General features: G+C 21.0%; 1 protein-coding gene across 1 annotated transcript in view; it reads right to left on the minus strand.

Annotated features, from left to right (window-relative positions):
- The window catches only part of LOC117177395 (structural maintenance of chromosomes protein 3-like), a 74,254-nt gene that overhangs the window by 28,855 nt on the left and 21,884 nt on the right, over positions 1 to 23,515 (minus strand). The window contains exons 7-12 of the mRNA XM_033368053.1: positions 21,040 to 21,214; positions 20,808 to 20,921; positions 20,494 to 20,744; positions 14,663 to 14,806; positions 10,105 to 10,407; positions 523 to 840 (exon numbers count right to left, since the gene is read on the minus strand). Of these exons, the coding sequence (XP_033223944.1) occupies positions 523 to 840; positions 10,105 to 10,407; positions 14,663 to 14,806; positions 20,494 to 20,744; positions 20,808 to 20,921; positions 21,040 to 21,214 (1,305 nt within the window). The remainder of the gene's footprint in view (positions 1 to 522; positions 841 to 10,104; positions 10,408 to 14,662; positions 14,807 to 20,493; positions 20,745 to 20,807; positions 20,922 to 21,039; positions 21,215 to 23,515) is intronic.

Raw genomic sequence — 23,515 nt, forward strand, 5'->3', positions numbered from 1 at the left:
AAATAGTATTTTCCATTAAGAAACCAAACAATTTTTAAACCAAAGTGATCAATTTTTAACAAAAAATAAATATCTTCCACTGAAATAAATTAATTTTGAACCGAAGAGATAAAGTTTTATCCAAAATCACTAATTTTCTATAAAAAAAACGAGTTTTCATAAAAATACATGAATTCTCAACGAAATAAATGAATTTCTAACTGAAAAATATTAATTTTTAAACCAAATTGTTGAATTTTTAAATAAAAAATATCATTTTTTAATCAAACTATTTTAATCAAATTATTTTTCCATTAAAAAACAAAACAATTTTTAAACCAAAGTAATGAATTTTCAACAAAAATCATATATGTATTTTTTATAGAAAAAATAGGATTTTTTAACAAAATAGATAAATTTCTTAACTAAATAATTGAATTTCCAACTAAAAGATATCAGTTTGCCAACAGAAAATATGAATTTTGAATTAAAATAGATTAGTTTCTAATGAAAAATTAAGAATTAAATGAAAAAAAAACTTACTTGGCAAGTTTGAGTTTTGCAATAATATTCGAAATTTGTTTCTCATTCTCAATTCTGATTTTGCCCTGGTTCTCTTCACTGATTTGTTTCCGAATCTCTTCGAGGCGTTCCTGAAAGCTTTCGGACTTGATTTCCAATTTCTTTTTTTTCTCGTAAATATGTATACGTGAATTCGATTCCTCTTGATAGCCGCCTACAATATTACCATTACCGAATACTTGGTCACCCGAGAGAGTTAAGCACTCAACACTAAAGCACTTTGCGTATTCATTCGCTGAATCCAAGTCTCTGCAGATTAAAGTTCTTCCAAAAACGGATCTAAAAAAATTAGCAAAATCTTTTTGCATTGATATTTACATTTATTTAAAAATAAGTTTTTTTTTCATTTTGCCTCATTTTTTCCTGACCGAAAGATATGGAATTTTAACAAAAGACTTGAATTTTCTACTAGGGAGATTAATTTTCTGTCAAGAGACGAATTTTTGAAAACGTACACGAATTTTCAATCAATTACTTGATTTTTCAACCAAAAAGATTGATTTTCTACCAAAAAACAACAAAATAGAGAAAATTTCAGCTAATAAAATAATTTTCAACAACAACAAGAAACCAAGAAACGAATTTTCAACCAAATAGTTGAATTTTCAACTAAGAATGATCAATTTTCAACCAATATCAATTTTCTACCAAAAAATGAATTGACAACAAAATATAGGAATTTTCAGCTAAAAAAGATAATTTTTTAACCAAAAATGTAAAAAGTTAATTATCAATTTACAAATTTAATCTTCAACGACAAAAAAAATAAATTAATTTTCAACCAAAAAATAAATTGACAACAAAATACAGGAATTTTCTGGTGAAAAATTTTTTTTCAACCAAAAATGGAATAGTTTACTTATCAATTTACAAACCCAATTTTCAACAACAATAAAAAAACAAAGAAATTAATTTTTCACCAACAAACAAATTTTCAGGAACATACATGAAAATTTAAGCCAAATAGTTAAATTTTTAACTAAAACACATACATTTTCAATCAAGAAGATTAATTTTCTAAAAAAAGATAAAAATACAAGAAAGTATAGAAATTCTCAGCTTAAATAGATAATTTTGCAACTAAAAATGGAATAGTTGAATTTTCAGTTTAAGAAATTGATTTTCACAAAAAAAAAGAAGAATTTTCGACCAAAGAAATAAATTTTCTACTAATATACGAATTTTCGAGAACACATTAAACCACAAATGAGTTTTTAACTAAAACGTTGCATTTTTAATCCAAATATTGGATTTTCAAGAAAGTGATTTAATTTTTAACAAAATAGTTGAATTTTCAACTAAAAAGGATAGATTTTTTTTCTCAAGAAGATTAATTTTCTACCAAGAGATGAATTTTGAACTAAAATTTTGAATTTTCAACGCGAAAGGATCAATTTTCAACAAATTAATTAAATTCTCAACCAAATAGTTCAATTTGCAACTGAAAGGGATGAATTTTCAACCAAGAAGATTAATTTTCTACTGAAAGATGAATTTTGAAGAACATATATCAAAGCAGAAATGAATTTTTCAATTACATTTTGAATTTTCAAGTAAAAAGGATTAATTCTCAAACATGAAGATTATTTTTCTACTAAAAGATGAATTTTCAGGAACACATTAAACCAGAGATTATTTTTGAACTAATATTTTCAATTTTTAATGAAAATTTTGAATTTTCAACAAAGAAGATTAATTTTCAGGTAAATTTTCAGTTTAAAAAATTAATTTTTAACCAAAAAAAAGCTAAGTTTCTACTAAAGAAGTGAATTTGCAACCAACAAGATTAATATTCTACTAAAAGACGATTTTTCAAAAAACATATTTCACCATAGATGATTTTTTAACGAAAATTTTAAATTTTCAGGAAAGAAATTAAATTGTGAACCAATAAGTTGAATTTTCAACTAAAAACGATCAATTTTTAACCAAGAAGATTAATTTTCAGTTTAAAAAATTAATTTTTAATCAAAAATAAAAGCGAAGTTTCTACAAAGAAGTGAATTTTCAACCAACAAGATTAATTTTCTACCAAAAGACGATTAAAAAAAAATATTTAACCAGAGATGATTTTTTAACTAAAACTTTGGAGTTTTTAACGAAAATTTTTAATTTTCAAGAAAGTAATTAAATTTTGAACCAATAAGTTGAATTTTCAACTAAAACGCATACATTTTTAAGCAAGGCGATTAATTTTCTTAAAAAAGATAAAAATACAAATAAATGTAGAAATTGTCAGCTTAAATGTATATTTTTTCAAATAAAAATGCAATAGTTAATTTTCTGTTTACAAAATTGATTTTCAACAGAAAAAAAAGAATTTTCGGCCGAAGAAATAAATTTTTTACCAAAAAGACTAATTTTTATTTTTAACCCAAATATTGAATTTTCAAGAAATTAATTAAATTTTCAACAAAATAGTTAAATTATTAACTAAAAAGGATACATTTTTTAATCAAGAAGATTAGTTTTCTACCAAGAGAGGAATTTTTAAGAACACATTAAACCAGAGATGAATTTTCAACTAAAAAGGATCAATTTTAAAAAAATTAATTAAATTCTCAACCAAATAGTTCAATTTTCAACTGAAAAGGATACATTTTCAAACATGAAGATGATTTTTCTACTAAAAGATATCATTTTTCAATAAAAATGAATTTGTTTAATTTTCTTTTCATAAAATTAATTTGTAAACAAAAAAAGGCGAACTTTCAAACAAAGAAATGAATGTTCAACTAAGAAGATTAATTTTCTACCAAAAGACAATTTTTCAAAAAATATATTTAACCAGAGATGAATTTTGAACTAAAATTTTGGAAACTTTACCCAAATTTCTAATTTTCAAGAATTTAATTAAATTTATTAATCCAAGAGGATTAATTTTCTACTCGAAAATGAATTTACAACAAAACAGAGTAATTTTCAACTAAAAAAGATAATTTTTGAACCAAAAATGGAAATTTAAAATATGATTTAACAAAATTAATTATTACTAAAAAAACGATTAAATATGAATTTTTAAGCACATAAATTAAACCAGAAATGTATTTTTCAGTTAAATTTTGAATTAAAAAAGATCAATTTTCAACCAAAAAGATGAATTTTCGATCAAAAGATGTACTTAAAACAAAATACAGAAATTTTCAGCTAAAAATCATAATTTTTCAATAAAAAATGAAATAGTTAAATTTTCAGTTTATCAAATTAATTTTTAATAAAAAAAAAGCGAAGTTTCGACCAAAGAAGTGAATTTTCAACCAACAAGATTAATTTTCTACCAACAAGATGCATTTTTAAGAACATATATTGTACCAGGCGTGAATTCTAAACTAAGATTTCGAACTTTTACCAAAATTCTGAATTTTCCAAGAAGTAATAAAATTTCGAACAAAAATTATGAATTTTATATTAAAAAAGAACAATTTTCAACCGAAAAGTTTATTTTTCTACCAAGAGACGAATTCTTAAGAATACGTTAAACCAGAGATGAATTCTAAACTAAAATGTTGAAATTTTACCCAAAATTGTGAATTTTCAAGAAAGTAATTAAATTTTAAACCAAATAATTGAATTTTCAATTTAAAAGGATCAACTTTCAACCAGGAAGATTAATTTTCTACAAAAAGATCAACTTATAACAAAATATAGGAATTTTCAGCTAACAAAGAATTTTAATCAAAAATAGAATAGTTAAATTTTCAGATTATAAAATTAATTAAAAAAAAAAAAGAAACGAATTTTTCAACCAAGAAATTTTCAACCAAGAAGATTAAGTTTTTATTAAAAAATGAATTGACAATAAAATACAGGAATTTTCAGGTAAAAAAAAACTTTTTCAACAAAAAATGGAATAGTTTAATTACAAAATTAATTTTCAACCTAAAAGATTAACTTTTCACCAAAAAACGAATTTTCATGAATATACATGAAAATTAAAGCTAAATAGTTACATTTTTAACTAAAACGGATAAATTTTCAAGGAATACCATTAATTTTCTAAAAAAAAATGAAAATACAAATAAATGTAGAAATTTTCAGCCTAAATGTATAATTTTTCAACTAAAAATGCAATAGTTAAATTTTCTGATTTCAAAATTGATTTTCAACAACAACAAAAAAAAATTTTCAACCAAAGAAGTAAATTTTCTACCTAAAAGACTAATTTTCTAATAAGATACGAATTTTTGAGAACACAATAAACCAAAGATGAATTTTGAACTAAAGTGTTGCGTTTTTAACCAAGATATTGGATTTTCAAAACAGTAATTAAATTTTCAACAAAATAGTTAAATTTTTAATTAAATCGATCTATTTTAAACCATGAAGATTAATTTTCTACAAAAAATGAATTTTTAAGAACACACTAAATTCGAGATGAATTTTGAACTGAAATTTTGAATTTTCAACTGAAAAGGATCATTTTTCAAAAAAGTAATTAAATTTTCAACCAAATAGTTGAATTTTCAACTGAAAAGGATGAATTTTGCACTAAGAAGAATAGTTTTCTACTAAAAGATAAAAATACAACAAAATTAAAATTTAAACAAAAACAGTTTCGTTTTCAGCAAAAAAACTGAATTATTTATAAGTCAATTTAAGATTTAATTAAAACGTAAATTTTCATCGTAAAAAGTTGAATGTTTTAAAACAAAATTGACTTTTAAACCCAAAAAAATGAATTTTCAACAAAATAATTAAATTTTAAACGAAATAATTCAATTATTTACAAAACAGTTGATTTTTTAATCAAATTGTTAATTTTTTCACCTATAATGATGATTTTTTAACCAAACGATCTTATTTTCAAACCAAAAATATATAAAACCGAAATTTAACTTAATATTAAAATTTTTTAGAAGACAGTTAAATTTTCAACAAAAAAGAACAATTTTTCTGTACGTTTAGACGAATATTTAAAAAAAAAAACATTAAATTTTGTGATGTAAAAGATGCGTTTTTAACAGAATACTTGAATTTTAAACAAAGTAATTAAATTTTAAAAAAATAGTCTAAGTATGAACCAAAAACTTGAATTTTATGCCAAAAGATGAATTTTCAATGATACAGATTAATTTTCTACAAAAAAAAAACGAATTTTCTACAAAGTACATAAATTATCAAACAAACAGTTTAATTTTTAAATGCAAAATATCAATTTTTAACCAAGTAGTTACATTTTTAATTGAAAAAATATGAATTCGCAACGAGCGTAAAAAAATTTCGATTATAATTCAGAAACATTTATTTTTCAAGACTAAAAAAACACTAAAAAGAATCTATTTTAAACCATGAAGATTAATTTTCTACAAACAATGAATTTTCAAGAATACACTAAATTGCAAAAGAATTTTGAACTGAAATTTTGAATTTTCAACTGAAAAGGATCATTTTTCAAAATTTTTCAACTGAAAAGGATGAATTTTGCACTAAGAAGAATAATTTTCTACTAAAAGATAAAAATACAACAAAATACAGGAATTTTCAGGAAAAAAGAACATTTTTCAACCATAAATGTAATAGTTTAATTTTCAGTTTACAAAATTAATTTTCAACCATAAAAAAATGAAGTGTCCACCATAGAAATGCATTTTTAAGCGAGAAGATTAATTTACTACTTATCAAAAGACGATTTTTAAAGAACACATTTTTAAGATAAATTTCGAACTAGAATTTTTAAATTTTAGACAAATTTTGACACAAGAAATGAATTTTCAAACCAAATTATTAATGTTCTACTAGAGGACGAATTTTTAACATCAAGTTAAACCAGACATGAATTTTACACTTAGATTTTGAATTTTTAAAAAGGGTATAAATTTTAAACTAATTTTTGAATTTTCAACTCAAAAGGATCAGTTTTCAGTCAAGAAAATTAATTTTCAACATTAACAAGGAACATTTCGACCCAAGAAATGAATTTTCAACCAAGAAGATTGATTTTAAACCAAAATATAATATTTAAAATATATATTTAAAATATAATATTTCATAATATGTAACCAAAATTTTGAATTTTCAACAAAACAATTGAATTTTTTTTTAAATAGTTGAATTTGTAACTGAAAAGGATCAAGTTTCAACGAAGAATATTAATTTTCTACCTAAAAATGAATCAAAAACAAAATTCAGGAATTTTTACCTAAAAAATATAATAATTTTTCAACCAAAAATGGAATAGTTAAATTATCAGGTTACAAAATTAATTTTTAATTTAAAAAAACGAAGTTTCGTCTAAAGAAATGAATTTTCATCGCAGAAGATTAATTTTATACCAGAGGACGAATTTCAAGATTATAAATTAAACCAATGGTATATTTTCAACTTAAAAGGATAAATTTTAAAGCAACAGGATTGATTTTCTACCAAAATATGGATTTGAAGATCACATGAAACCAGAGATAAATTTTAAACTAAAATTTAGAATATTTAACCAAAATTTTTAATTTTCAACAAAGTAGTTGAATTTTCAACCAAGAAGTTAAATATTTAACTATAAAGGATAAATTTTAATCCAATAAACGAATTTTCTACCAAAAGACGAATTTTCATAAACAAATCAAACCAGAGATGAATTTTGATCTAAAATTTTCAATTAAAAAAAAAAATTTTGAATTTTCAAAAGATTAATTAAATTTTTAATCAATAAGATTAATTTTTTGCAAAAAGATGAATTTCTACAAATTAAACTTGAAATTTATTTTGAATTTTAAACAAAAATTCTGAATTTTCAACAATATAATTATATTTTGAACCAGATATTTGTATTTTTAACTAAAAAGTATCGATTTTTAATCAGGAATATCAATTTTCTACGAAAAGATGAATTCACAACAAAATACAGGATTTTGCAACTAAAAAAGATAATTTTTCAACCAAAAAACAGACGAATTTTCAACAAAAAAATAAAGTTTTTAACAAAAAATGTTTCAGTTAAAAAAACATTTTTAAACAAAGAACATTTGAAGAAAAAACAAGTTCTCAATGACATAACCCATTTTTCAAAAAAAAAAAAAAATGAATTTTCCATTAAAACGATGTATCTTCTGCCAAAAACAAAATTAATTTTCAACACAAAAGTTTAACTTTCAATGGAATATTTTTATTTCCAGCATAAAAGATGAATTTTCAACTGAAATGATAAATATTTAATTAGAATACTTCAATTTTTAACCAAAAAGAATAGAACAAAATAAAATATGTGAATAAATTTAAAAAAGAATGTTTAAACAAGAATATTAACTTTCAAAGAAAAATATAATTTTCTACCAAAAAAAATCTATTAAAAAAAAGACGTGAATCTTCAATTAAATAGTTGAATTTGCAATTAAAAAAAGCCAATTTTCACAAAAATTGTTGAATTTTTAAACAAAGATGCAACAAATATTAATTTTTAGTTAAAGAAAATAATTATCAGCCAAACTTATGAGTTTTCAACTAAAATTATGAATCCTAAACTAGAAGTGTTGAACTTTATGTAAAAAAGGTACATTTTCAACGATAAAGATTAATTTTTTACAAACAAAAACAAAAGACAAATTTTCCACAACGTACATAAATTTAAAAAATAAATAATTAAATTTTTAAATAAAAAAATATCAATTTATAACTAAATTGTTCAATTTTCACCAAAAAAAGTTGATTTTAAACAATATTTAACACTTTCTACTGAGAGCTTAAGTTTTTAAGACATAAAGCTGAATTTTTAAACAAAAAAATTAAAATTTAACCAAAAAAATTTTCATTTTCAGCAAAAAAACTGAATTATTTATAAGTTAATTTAAGATTTAATTGAAAGGTGAATTTTCATCGTAAAAAGTTGAATGTTTTAAAACAAAATTGACTTTTTAACCCAAAAAATAAATTTTCAACAAAATCATTAAATTTTAAACAAAATCATTGAATTTTAAACAAAATAATTCAATGATTTACAAAACAGTTGATTTTTTAACCAAATGATCTAATTTTCAAACAAAAAATATTAATCTTCGACCCAAAACCGAAATTTAACTAAATATTTAAATTTTTTAGAAGACAGTTAAATTTTCAACAAAAAAGATGAGTTTTTAATAAAAAAGAACAAATTTTGTGTACGTTTAGATGAATGTTTAAAAAAACATTAAATTTTGTGATGTAAAAGATGCGTGTTTAACAAAATACTTGAATTTTAAACAAAGTAATTAAATTTAAAAAAAAATAGTTTACATATGAACCAAAAACTTGAATTTTATGCCAAAAAGATGAATTTTCAATGATACAGATTAATTTTCTACAAAAAAAACACGAATTTTCTACAAAGTACATAAATTATCAAACAAACAGTTTAATTTTTAAATGCATAATATCCATTTTTAACCAAGTAGTTAAATTTGTAACTGGAAAAAATATGAATTCGATACGAGCGTAAAAAAAATCGATAGACGAATTTTGAACTAAAATTTTGAATCAAAACTTTGAATTTTAAACAAAATAATTAAATTTTCAAGCAAATAGTTGAATTTTCAACTAAGAAGAATCAATTTTCAACCAAGATTAATTTTTTACCAAAAGATTCATTTTTAAGAAAATGCAAGAATTTTTCCTTAAAAGGATCATTTATTTTTTAAACAAAAAAAAAAGTTTAATTTTTGAGATTTAGTTGATTTAATTTTAGAATAAAGTTGACTTTTAAACCCAAAAAGATGGATTTTTAACGAAAAAAGTTAATTTTCAACAAAACAATTAAATTTTTCACAAATCAGTTGAATTTTTAACAAAATACTTGAAATTTTAACAAACTTCTTTTATTTTCAACACAATAATTAAATTTTTAACTATTTAACTAAATATTTGAATTTTGTATAAAAAAATTAAATTTAAAACAAAAAAGATGAGTTTTTAATCAAAAAGAACGAATTTTCTGTACGTTTAGATGAATATTAAAAAAAAATAAATTTTTTAATATAAAAGATATTTTTTGACAAAATACTTGGATTTTTAACAAAATAATTAAATTTTAATGAAAATAGTTCAAGTATGAACCAAAAACTTGAATTTTCTATCTTCAAAGATGCATTTTCAACCAAATACTTGAATTTTATGCGAAAAAGATGAATTTTTAATAATACCGATTGGTTTTCGACAAAAAGGACGAATTTTTCACAAAGAGCATACACTTTTAAACAAACCGTTGATTTTTTAAATGCAAAAAATCAATTTTCAACCAAATAGTAGAATTTTGACCAAAGAAAAGAAAAATTGATTGGATGAATTGATTTACGATGAATTTAAATTTAAAATGATAAATCTTGAGGCAAAAAAATTGATTTTTAAAAACAGAGTTTAATTTTTAACCAAGTTGAATTTTTAACTAAAAAAAAATTCGCAAAGAATGTAAAGAAATTTCTGTTATAATTCCAAAATGTTTCTTTCTTAAAGCACTTTACTTCAACTCTAAAAACTGCTTGCAAAACTTTCCTTATCTAAAATCTAATATAATTTGAAATAATTAATAATAATTTAAAACGATTTAATTTAAAAATGGAATATTTATAAATTAATTTAAACCTTATGGCGCCATCATGTTCTAAATCGTATTCCAGATAAGTCAACATCTGAAAAGCGTCTTTCGGATTGCTTTCTAGCTTCAAAAAACGCATTCGATCCAGCGGGAGAAAATTCGCCTCTCCGGGAAGATCCAATTTGTTCATTTCTTCCACAATTCTCGTCGCCAATTCGTCAGTTGCAACGACAAAGTGAAATAAACGATTTCCTGCTGTATTTTCAACTGCCAGTTTCACTTTTTCTTCCGTGATTCGAAAAAGATCGATCAGTAAACCAAAGTAGCCATTTGTACTTTCCTCTCGTTCTCTGCAAACAATATTCTTTTTTGCATTTTTCTTTTCGTTCTAAAAATATTCTAAAAATTGGAATACTTTCAGGGTGTCTAGTCAGATCCTAGGGAAAAATAGAGTGACAATTCCAATGAATTTATTTTTCAAATTCAGGGTGGCTAATATATTTGTATTCAATTTAAAAAGCTTCAAGTTCCTCATTTTTCATTGAGAAATATTGAATTTTTAAGAGGATGGAAAATTTTTTTAACCCAATCGTTGAATTTTCAACGAAAAAGATTAATTTATTATTTTAAAAAGAAAGAATTTTCAACAGAATACATGAATTCCTAACCAAATAGTCTAATTTCCAACCAAAAAGCATAATTTTCAACCAAATAGTTCAATTCCAAACTAAAAAATGATCATCTTTTAACCTGAAATGGAATACTTAAAATTAATTTTAAAAAAAGTGACTAAATTGACGAATTTTTAACTAAAATGATGAATGTTCAACTGCAAGAGTCAAATTAAAAAAAATGGATGAATTTTTAAACTAGAATATTAATTTCTACAAAAAAAAAACTAATTTTCAACAAAATACATTAATTTTTAAATAAAACGATTGAATATTCAGTTGAATTTAAAAAACAAAGTGATGAATTTTTAACTAAAATCATCAATCTTCCACTGCAATAGTTGAATTAAAAAAAAAATAGATGACTTTTTGAACTAGAATATTAATTTCTACAAAAAAGGCTAATTTTGAACTAAATGCATGAATTTTTTAATAAAACGGTGGAATATTCAGTTAAATTTTCAAACAAAGTGATGATTTTTTAAATAAAATGATAAATCTTTAACTTTAATAGTCGAATTTCTAAAAAAATGGATGAATTTTTTAACTAGAATATTAATTTCTACAAAAAAATACTAATTTTCAACAAAATACATTAATTTTTAAATAAAACGATTGAATATTCAGTTAAATTTAAAAAACAAAGTGATGAATTTTTAACTAAAATCATCAATCTTCCACTATAATAGTTGAATTAAAAAAAAAATAGATGAATTTTTAAACTAGAATATTAATTTCTACAAAAAAAGGCTAATTTTGAACTAAATGCATGAATTTTCTAATAAAACGGTGGAATATTCAGTTAAATTTTCAAACAGAGTGATGATTTTTGAAACGAGAATATTAATTTCTACAAAAAAATACTAATTTTTAACAAAATAAATTAATTTTTATATAAAACAATGGAATTTTCCACACACAAAGTATCAATCAAAGTGATGAATTATTAACCAAACAGTTTCTCTTCGAACTAAATAGATCTTTTTAGATCAAAGATGTGAATTTTCAAACAAGAAGATTAATTTAAAAAAAAAAACACTTTGAATTTTCAAATAAATGGTTGAATTTCCAAATAAAAAATATCAATTTTCAACCAAGTAGTTGAATTTTTAACTAAAAAAATATCAATTTTCAACAAAAAATGGAACAGTTGAATTTTAAATTTAGAAAATTAATTTTCCAACAAAAAATAACAAATTTAAACCAAACTGATGAATTTTTAACCAAAGATATTAACTTTCAACCAAATAGTTTCTTTTTTCAACCAAAGATGTGAATTTTCAAACAAGAAGATTAATTTTCTATTAATAAGTACGCTTTCTCAACAAGATACATGAATTTTGAAAGAAATGGTTGAATTTTCAATTCAAAAAGAGAAATTTCCATCCAAAAATAAAGCAGTTCAATTTTCAGTTGAAAAAATTAATTTTCCACACAAAAAAAAACAAATTTTAGCCAAAATGATGCATTTTTAATCAAAGACATTAATTTTCAACTAAATAAATTAATTTCCACCCAAAAAATATCAATTTTCAACCAAAATGGAACAGTTAAATTTTCAGTTTATAAAAATGATATTTTTAAACAAAAAAATATTAAAACAAAGTGATGAATTTTTAACCAAAGAGTTTATCTTTCAACTAAATAGATTTTTTTAAAACCAAAAATGTGAATTTTCAAACAAGATTAATTTTCTACAAAAAAATACGCTTTCTCAACAAGATTCATGCATTTTTTTAAAGAAATGGTTGAATTTCCAATTAAAAAGGACACATTTTTATACAAAAATTAAACAGTTCAGTTTTCAGTTGACAACATTCATTTTCCACACAAAAAAAAAACAAATTTTAGCCAAAATGATGAATTTTTAATCAAAGATATTAATTTTCAACCAAATAGTATAATTTCCATCCAAAAAAGATCAATTTTCAACCAAAATGGAACAGTTAAATTTTCAGTTTATAAAAATTATATTTCAAAAAAATATATATTTAACCAAACTGATGAATTTTTAATCAAAGAGTTTATTTTTCAAATAAATAGATATTTTTTTCAACCAAAGATGTGAATTTTCAAACAAGAAGATTAATTTTCATCGAGAAATGAAACAGCTCAATTTTCAGTTGAAAAAATTAATTTTCCACACAAAAAAAAACAATTTAAAAAAAAAATGAATTTCTCATTAAAAATATTAATTTTCAACCAAATAGTTTAACTTCCGCCCAAAAAAAGACCAATTTTCAATTAAAATAGAACAGTTAGATTTTTAGTTTATAAAAATTATAATTAAAAAATATATATATTAAACCAAAGTGATGAAATTTTAACCAAACAGTTTATCATTCAACTAAATAGATATTTTTTTCAACCAAAGATGTAAATTTTCAAACAAGATAATTAATTTTCTACCAAAAAATACGTTTTCTCAACAAGATTCATGAGTTTTTAAAGAAATGGTTGAATTTTCAACTTAAAAAGACCAGTTTTCATCCACAAATGAAACAGTTAAATTTTCAGTTCAGAAAATGAATTTTTCACCAAAAAATAACAAATTTAAACGAAACTGATCAATTTTTAACCAAAGGTATTAATATTCAACCAAATAGTTTCTTTTTTTAACCAAAGGTGTGAATTTTCAAAAAAGAAGATTAATTTTCTAACAAAATACCTCAATTTTCAAGTAAAAAAATATCAATTTTCAATCAAATAGTTGAATTTTCAACTAAAAAAGATCAATTTTCAATGAAAAATGGAATAGTTAAATTTTCAGTTCATAAAAATTATATTTCTAAAAAAAACATATTAAACCTAACTGGTGAATTTTTAACAAAAGATATTAATTTTCAACAAAAAAGCTTTTTTTTTAAACCAAAGATGTGAATTTTTAAACAAAATTAATTTTCTAATAAAAAAAAAACACTTTCCCAACAAGATTCATGAATTTTTAACAAAATGGTCGAATTTAGAAATTAAAAAGATCAATTTTTAACCAAATAATTCAATTCCGAACTAATAAAGATCAGTTTTTAACATAAAATGGAATAGTTAAAATTAATTTTCCAATAAAAAAAAAGTCACTAAATTGATGAATTTTTAACGAAAATGATGAATCTTCAACTGCAATTGTTGAATTTTAAAAGAATAGATGAATTTTTAACTTAGAATATTAATTTCAACCAAAAAAATGACAAATTTTCAACAAAATAGATGCATTTTTAACAAAAACGGCAGAATTTTTAGTTAAATTTGAAAAAGAAAATGATTAATCTTTAACTGGAATAGTTTAATTTTTAACCAAAAAAACGAATTTTCAACAAAACGCGTTAGTACTCAACGAAACAGTTGAATTTACAACTTAAAAATATCAATTTTCAACCAAAAATGGAAGTTAAATTTTCATTTTTTTCATTTTTTTCCATAAAAAAATAACAAATTTAAACCAAACTTATGCATTTTCAACCAAATAGATTCTTTCTTCAACCAAACATGTGAATTTTAAAACAAAAAGTTGAATTAAAAAAATAATAATAAAGATGAATTTTTAACCTAGAACATTAACTTTTACAAAAAAAAGACTAATTTTCACAAAATAGATGAATTTTTAACAAAAACGATGGAATATTTAGTTAAATTTGAAAAACAAAGTGATGAGTTTTTAACTAAAATGATAAATCTTTAACTGGAATAGTTGAGTTTTAAACCAAAAAGATGAATTTTCAACTAAAAAATATCAATTTGCAACGAAAAATAAAACAATTTAATTTCCTGTTAAAAAATAAATTTCAAATATAAGAAAAATTTTAATAATTTTTACCAAAATAGTTAATCACATCAATATATAAACCTATTTTTCTGTATTCTAACTTTAAAAAAAAATCGGACAGTTCCAGGGTTTCCAGCTTTCTAAATCTCATTTTTATTAATTTATTTTTACCTGAAAATTTGGAGGACTTTCTTCACGCTCTCAATGCCATTTAAAATCTTCTTAGGCACCGTCTTTCTGAATTTTTCATTAACTTGAGCCAATTCTGACTCGATTTTTGATAATTCTTCCTCGCTTTTAATTTGTTCATCCCGACTAGAAAAAAAAAGTTCCAATCGAATTTAATAAAAAGTAATAAAAATAATTGTAATGTAACTTCAGGATTAACCATAATTTTTGTGTTTATAGCGAATCAATAAAATCAAGTCGGTAATAAATCAACAATTTAAATTAAAAAAGTGATTTTTAGAGTAAGTTTTAAAATGTGTATTGTTGAATTGTTTAAATAGGAAATTAAATTATAAAAAAAAAGAATTTTCTACCAAATAATTGATTTTTTTTTACTAAATTATTTAATTTTAATACAAAATGACAAATTTTCTATACAAAACAGTTGAATTATCAAATGAAAAGTATGAAATTTTGATAAAAAAGTTAATTTTATACGAAAAAGTATGAGAATTTCCAACAAAATACAAAAACTCTCGACCGAAAAGTTGAATTTTCAACTAAACTAGATTAATTTTCAACTACAAAAACAAAACGAATTTGTAACAAAATAGTTCAAATTGAACAAAAAGTTGAATTTTTACCTAAAAAAAGACCCATTATCGACCAAAAATGGAATAGATCAACTTTCAATTACAATTGCTTTTTTTAAAGGTAGTTAAAATTTAATACCTGGTTTGGTAAATTTGTAACTAAAAAGATGAATTTTTAAACAAAAAAATTAATTTTCTACTGAAAAAACGAAACTTGAACCAAATTCACTCAAAAAAAAGTTGTATTTTAAAGAAAGATTTTTTTTAATTTTTAAGAAAGTATTTCAACTTTAAAACCTAGTTGTTAATTTTTTAATGAAAAAGATTAATTTCGAAACAAACAAATTAATTTTTATACCGAAAAATCGAATTTAAATGTTCTCAACCAAGAAATTGAATTTTTAACTAACAGAGAAGAGATTTTAAACAAAAAGAATAATCGACTACGAAAAAGACGAACTATTAATAAAATTCAAGAAATTTCAAACATGAAATTAAAGTTTCAAATAAAAAAGATGAATTTTTAAACAAAAAGAATAATTTTCTACCGACTTTTTTATTAACCAAATTCAAGAATTTTCAACCAAAAATTTATTTTTTCAACTAAAAAAAGATTAATTTTTAAACAAAAATATTGTTTTTACTAAAAAAGACAATTATTTACCAAATTCAAGAAACTTTGAAACCTTGAAAATCTAATTGTTAAATTTTTAAACAAAAAGATTAATTTTCTACCGAAAAAATGGATTTTTAACTAAATTTAAGAATTTTCAACCAAAAAGTTGGATTTTTAACTAAAAAAGACGAATTTTCAAACAAGAAGATTACTTTTCTACTGAAAACAAATAAATTTTTACTAAGTTCAGGAATTTTCAACTAAAAAGTAATTTTTTCAACTAAAAAAGGTGAATTTTTTAACAGAAAGATTAATTTACTACTAAACAGAAGAATTTTCAATCAAATTTATGAATTTTCAAATTAAAAGTTGAATTTCCAAGGAAAAAAAATTTTATTGAAGAAACTTTAAAATCATTTTGTTAAATTTTTAACGAGAGAAAGTTATTTTTTCAACTACAAAAGAAAAATTTTGAAACAAAGAGATTGAGTTACTACCAAAAAAGACGAATTTTGAACAAAATTTAAGCTTTCTTAATCAAGAATGTTACATTTTTAACTGAAAAAGAACTTTTAAACAAAAAGGTAGTTCTACTTTAAAATCTAGTTACATTTTTAACAAAAAAAAATGAATTTTTAAACCAAAAGATTAATTTTCGACCGAAAAAAACGAATTTCTTAGTAAAATTCTAGAAGTTAAATTAAAAAAATTATTTTTAAACAAAAAGATTAATTTTCTATTTAAAAAGAAACGAATTTTCTATATAATTCAAGATTTTCCAACAAAAAGTTATTTTTTCAACTAAAAAATATGAATTTAATACTTTACGTTTACTTTCCTTTAAAGTTTAAGTTACTACCAGAAAATACGAATTTTGAACAAAATTCAAGAATTTTTAATCAAGAAGTTGAGCTTTGATACAAAAAGAATAATTTACTACCAAAAAAGACCAATTTTTGATAAAATTAAAGAATTCTCAAACAAAAAGTTGAATTTTTAATGAAGAAAAAAATTATTATTTTTTTCTTAAAAAGGTAGCTCAAATTTAAAATCTGCTTAAATTTGTTACTAAAAAGATGACTTTTTAAACGAAAGGATTAATTTTGTACCGAAAAAAACGTTTTTTTTAAACAAAATTCAAGAAATTTCCACCAAAAAGTTGAATTTTCAACTCAAAAGGAAGAATTTTTTAACAAAAAGATTACTTTTCTATTGAAAAAATTGTTTCCTAACCAAATTCAAGAATTTGCAACCAAAAAGTTGAATTTTCAACTAAAACAGAAGAATTTTTAAACAAAAATATTAAGTTGCTACCAAAAAGACAAATTTTTATTAAAATTCAAGAATTTGAAGCTGAAAAATTGAAGTTTAAACTAAAAACATGAATTTTTAAACCAAAAGATTAATTTTAGACCAAAAAAAAAAGAATTTGTAAAAAAATTCAAGAAGTTCGATTTTTACATCAAAAAGGTTTTTTTAACAAAACGATTCATTTTCTATAATAAAAAAAAAACAAACAAATTTTCAATAAAATTTAAGAATTTTCATCCAAAAAGTTACATTTTTAACAAAAAAAATGAATTTTTAAACCAAAAGATTAATTTTCGACCGAAAAAATGAATTTTTTTCGTAATATTCAAGAAGTTGAATTAAAAAAAATATTTGAACAAAAAGATTAATTTTCTATTTAAAAAAACGACTTTTCTATATAATTCAAGATTTTCCAAAAAAAAGTTATTTTTTCAACTAAAAAATATGAATTTTAAACTTTACGTTTACTTTCCTTTAAAGTTTAAGTTACTACCAAAAAAGACGAATTTTGAAGAAAATTCAAGAAGTTGAATTTTCAACTAAAATAGAATTTTTAAACAAAAAGAATCATTTTCTACAAAAAAAAAAAACGAATTTTCGATAAAATTCAAGAATTTTCAAACAAACAGTCGAATTTTTAATGAAGAAAGAAAATTTTGTTTTTTTAAAAGGTAATTTAACTTTAAAATCTAGTTAAATTTTTAACCAAAAAGGTAAATTTTTAAACCAAAAGAATAATTTTCAAGCGAAAAAAAACGAATTTTTAATAAAATTTAAAAAGTTGAATTTTCAAATAAAAAAAGAATTTTTAAACAAAAAGATTAATTTTCTATACAAAAAAACACAAATTTTCAATAAAATTCAAGAATTGTCATCCGAAAAGTTGGATTTTCAACTAAAAAAGATGAATTTTCAAACAAAAAGATTAATTTTCTACCGAAAAAAAAATAAAATTCAAGAATTTTCAACTAAAAAGTTATTTTTCAACTACAAAAGAAGAATTTTGAAACAAAAAGAATAATTTAATACAAAAAAAGTCGAATTTTCGATAAAATTCAAGAATTCTCAAACATAAAGTTGAGTTTTCAACTAGAAAAGAAGAATTTACAAAAAAAAATTAATTCACTACAAAAAAAAGATTAACTTTGAACAAAATTTACGAATTCTCAACCAAAAAGTTGAAGTTTTAACTAAAAAAGATGAATTTTTGAACAAAATTCAAGATTTATTGATCAACAAGTTAAATTTTTAACTAGAACATAATTTTTAAACAAAAAGAATAATTTACTAACAAAAAATACGAGTTTTCGATAAAATTCAAGAATTCTAGAACAAAAAGTTGAATTTTTAAAGAAAGAAAATTTTGTTTTTTAAAAAGGTAGTTCAACTTTAAAATCTAGTTACATTTTTAACTAAAAAGATGAATTTTCAAACAAAAAGATTAATTTTCGACCGAAAAAATCGAATTTTTTAAGTAAAATTCAAGAAGTTTCATTTAAAAAAAAAAAGAACTTTTAAACAAAAAGATTAATTTTCTATTTTAAAAAAAAACGAATTTTCAATGTAATTAAAGATTTATCAACAAAAAGTTATTTTTTCCACTAAAAAATATGCATTTTAAAATTTACGTTTACTTTACTTTAAACTTTAAGTTACTACCAAAAAGACGAATTTTCGATAAAATTCAATAATTCTAAAAAAAGTTGAATTTTTAATGAAGAAACAAAATTTTTCTTTTTAAAAAGGTATTTCAACTTTAAAATCTAGTTAAATTTTTAACAAACAGGAATTGATTTAAAAAAAAAAGAATAATTTTCTACCGAAAAAAGTAAATTTTAACTTAAATTGAAGAATTTTCAACTAAAAAGTTATTTTTTCAACTACAAAAGAAAAATTTTCAAACATAAAGTTGAGTTTTCAAATAGAAAAGAAGAATTTTTAAACAAAAAAGATTAATTTACTACAAAAAAAGATGAACTCTGAACAAAATGCTCGAATTCTAAATCAAGAAGTTGTATTTCAAATAAAAGAGAGAATTTTTAAACAAAATATTAAGTTATTACCGAAATTACGATTTTTCATTAAATTTTAGGAATTTTCAGCCAAAAAGTTAAAGTTTTAACTAAAAAAGATGAATTAAAACAAATATATTAATTTTTAAACAAAAAGATTATTTTTTTATTAAAAAAAAACGATATTTCAATATAATTCAAGATTTTCCAACAAAAAGTTATTTCTTCAACTGAAAAATATGAATTTTAAAATTTACGATTACTTTACTTGAAACTTTAAGTTACTGTCAAAAAACTTGAATTTTCGATAAAATTCAATAATTTTCAAACAAAAATTTGAATTTTTAATGAAGAAACAAAATTTTTCTTTTTAAAAAGGAAGTTCAACTTTAAAATCTAAAGTTAAATTTTTAACAAACAAAAATTGATTAAAAAGGTTAATTTTCGATCGAAAAAAAAACAAATTTTTAATAAAATTCAAGAAGTCGAATTTTTAAACAAAAAGATTAATTTTCTATACAAAGAAAAAGAATTATCAATAAAATTGAAGAAATGTCATCCAAAAAGTTGGATTTTCAACTAAAAAAGAATTTTTAAACAAAAAAATTAAGTTTCTACCGAAAAAGACGATTTTTCGTTAAATTTGAAGAATTCTCAACCAAGAGATTGAAGTTTTAACAAATAAAGATAAATTTAATAAAAAAATTAATTTTCTACCAAAAAAATAAAGTTTACTTTTAACAAAATTCAAGAACTTTCAACCAAAACGTTGAATTTTCACGTAAAAAATATGAATTTAAAAAAAAAAAGATTAATTTAATAGAAAAAAGACAAATTTTCAATAAAATTCATGAATTCTCAACCAAAAAATTGAATTTACAACTAAAAAAGGTAAATTTTTAAACAAAAAGATTCATTTTCTACCAAAAAGAAATTTTCTAACAGGATTGAAGAATTCGAAACCAACTAGTTGAATTTTAATCGAAAAAATATGAATGTTTAAACTAAAAGATTAATTTACTACAAAAAAAAACGAGTTTTGTTATCAATTTCATGAATTTTAATCAAAAAGTCGAATTTTCAAGTAAAAAAGAAGAATTTTTAAACAAAAAGATTAATTTACTACAAAAAACGATGAATTTTGAACCAAAAGATTAAATTTCTACGAAGAAAAGATAATTTTAAATAAAATTCAAAAATACTCAACCAAAGAGTTGAATTTTCAATTAAAAAATATGAATTTTTAAAGAAAAGAATTAATTTTCTACCAAAAAACTTAAATTTTTATGAAAGATCCCTTACAGATTTGATAATTTTTGTGAAGACAGCGCCATTTTTTCATTTAAATCCGCAAGTTTTTTATTATCTGATTCCATTACAGATTTCTGGGCTTCCAAAAGTGTATCAAGATTTTTAATTTCTTCCTGAAACTTGGATTTTTTCTCCTCAATTTGTTCAATCTTCTCATCAAGTCTCTTAACTTCAAACTTCGATTCCTCGATTTCATTCTGAAGTTTCGAGACTTCGTTTTCGATCCACTTATCCTTTTCAACCTAAATTTTATAATCAAGATGATAAAAAATAGAAATAAATATTTTTTGATTGTCTTTTCTTACCATGCTTGAAAATTGACGAGCTCTTGCTTTTCTAGCATAAATTTCAGCGACTTCTTTATCTTTCGAATCCATTTCTTTCTCTAAATTTTCCAGTTCTTTGGCTTCTTTTTCGTACTGCAAAGGAAAAATAAAAAAATGTAAATTAAGAATGATGAATTTAAACAAATGATAAGTAATAAATAAATTAAATTATAAAAACTAAAGTTTTTAGGGCTCATTTAATTTTAGTTACCGTTGGCATAATAAAAAGGAGCTCATCTTTCATTTTTTGTATGTGTTCATTCATTTTGAGATGAGCAGCTTCGGATTTTTTTTCTTGTTTCTCAATTATTTCCAATTCTTTTTGAAAATATGCACACTGATCCTCCAATTCACTTCCTTTATTTGCAGCAGATTCTTTTTGAAAACTTTTATAAAAAATTAAATTAATTAGATTATATTTAAAATTTTTAAAAACTAAGTTATTTTGAAATTAAAAAAAAAAACAGACTACAGTTCAAAATGCGCTCAAAAGAGAAGAGAGTAATTTTTTACAGAAATAGGGAAATATTATGGGAATACACTCTTTTAAAGAAAATTAATTTAAATATCGAATTTAATATGAAACTCTTTAAATTTCCAAGATTTCACGTCCAAATATATTGCATTTTGAAGAAAATAATTGAATTTTCAACCGAATTATTAATTTTCTACCAAAATAGATGAATATTCAATCTAAGAAGGCGCATTTTTAAAAAACAAGTTAAATTCTGAAGTCAAAAAGACGACTTTTTTTAAAAAGATAGTTGAATTTTTAAACAAAAAAGTTAATTTTCAAAACAAAATAGATAATTTTTAAACGAAAAAGTTCATTTTCAAACAAAAAATGTATGTTTCTATAAAAAAAAAAAATGAATCTTCAATCCAAGAAGACGAAATTTCAACAAAAACGTTTTCAAGCTAAAAAAATTATTGTTTGAGAAAACTGTTGACTTTTAAATCCGAATAGATGAATTTTCAATCTAAAAACCAAAATACTTGAATCCTCAATTTTTTCAGTTTTAAAATTAAAAAAAAGTGAATTATCAAACCCAAAAAGGCAATATCTAAGCAAAAAAAGTTCATTTTTAAATAAAAAAGTTAATTTTCAGGCAAACTTAATCTTTAAATAAAAAAATTAATTTTCAACCAAGCCAGATGAATTTTCAAGACAAAAAATTTAATTTTCGATGAAAAAAGATGAATTTAATAAAACAGTTAAATTTTGAAAGAAAACAAAAATGAAATAATCAAGAAAATATCAACATTTTTAACTAAATAGTTGATCATTGAAATTTATTCAAAAAGAGTTTATTTTTAACCAAGTAATTGAATTTTCAATTCAAAAGAAACATTTGAATTTTGAAACAATAAAGTTAATTTTCAAACAAAAAAGTTAATTTTTCCAGTTTGAAAATCAAAAAAGTTGATTTTCAAATCAAAAAAGTAATTTTTAAACAAAAAGTTAATTTTTAAATAAAAAAGTTATTTTTCAAGAAAAGTTAAACAAATTTAATTTTCAAATAAAAAAGGTTAAGCAAGACAGGTGAATTTTTAAGAACAAAAAAAAACGATTACTAAAAAATATGAATTTTCAAGAATAATATTGAATTTTCAATAAAAAAAGATGAATTTAAGAAAATAGTTCAATTTGAAACAAAAAAATAAACAATCAACAAAATATGAAAAAATTTATTAAATAGTTGATTATTCAAACTCAATCTAAAACAGTTCATTTTTAACTAAGTAATTGAATTTTTGAGTAAAAAAACAACACATTTTTTAGAACACAGTTGAATTTTGAAATCAAAAAAGTTAATTTTCAAACAAAAAATTTAATTTTCAAGCAAAAAAGCTAATTTTTTAACAAAACAAGTTAATTTTCAAATAAAAAAGTTAACTTTCAATTTAAAAAGTTAATTTGCAAGCAAAAAACTTAGTTTTCAAACAAAAAAGTTAGATGTGAAAGAAAAATGTTAATTTTCAAACCAAAAAAGGTAATTTTTAAACAAAAAGTTAATTTTTAAATAAAAAAGTTAATTTTTTGACCAAGTAATTGAATTTTCAAGTTAAAAAAACACAGTTGAATTTTGAAATAATAAAGTTAATTTTTAAACAAAAAGTTTATTTTCAAACAAGAAAGTTAACTTTAAATCTAAAAATTTATTTTTGTAAGCAAAACACTTAATTTTCAAACAAAAAAGTTAGATTTGAAACAAAAATGTTAATTTTTAAAACATAAAAGTTAATTTTTAAACATAAAAATTATTTTTCTACCTAAAAAATTGAATCTTCATTCAAAGAAGACGAATTTTTAACAGAAACTTTTTCAAGCTAAAAATACATTGTTTTATAAAACTGTTGACTTTTACACCCGAATAGATGAATTTTCAATCTAAAAACAAAAATGCTGAAATCCTTAATTTTTTAGTTTTAAAATTTTAAAAAAATTAAACTTTAAACCAAAAAAGGTAATTTTTAAATAAAAAAGTTAGTTTTCATACGAAAAAGTTATTTTTCAAGCAAAGTTAATCTAAGTTAATTTTTAAATAAAAAAGGATATTCTTAAACACGCTAGATGAATTTTTAAGAAAAAAAAAGATTACGAAAAAATATGACTTTTCAAGAATAATATTGAATTTTTGATTAAAAAAAAGATAAATTTAGCAAAATGGTTCAATTTTAAACAA

This window comes from Belonocnema kinseyi, chromosome 1 (genome assembly GCF_010883055.1).
Source record: "Belonocnema kinseyi isolate 2016_QV_RU_SX_M_011 chromosome 1, B_treatae_v1, whole genome shotgun sequence".
NCBI classification, from domain to species: Eukaryota; Metazoa; Arthropoda; class Insecta; order Hymenoptera; family Cynipidae; genus Belonocnema; species Belonocnema kinseyi.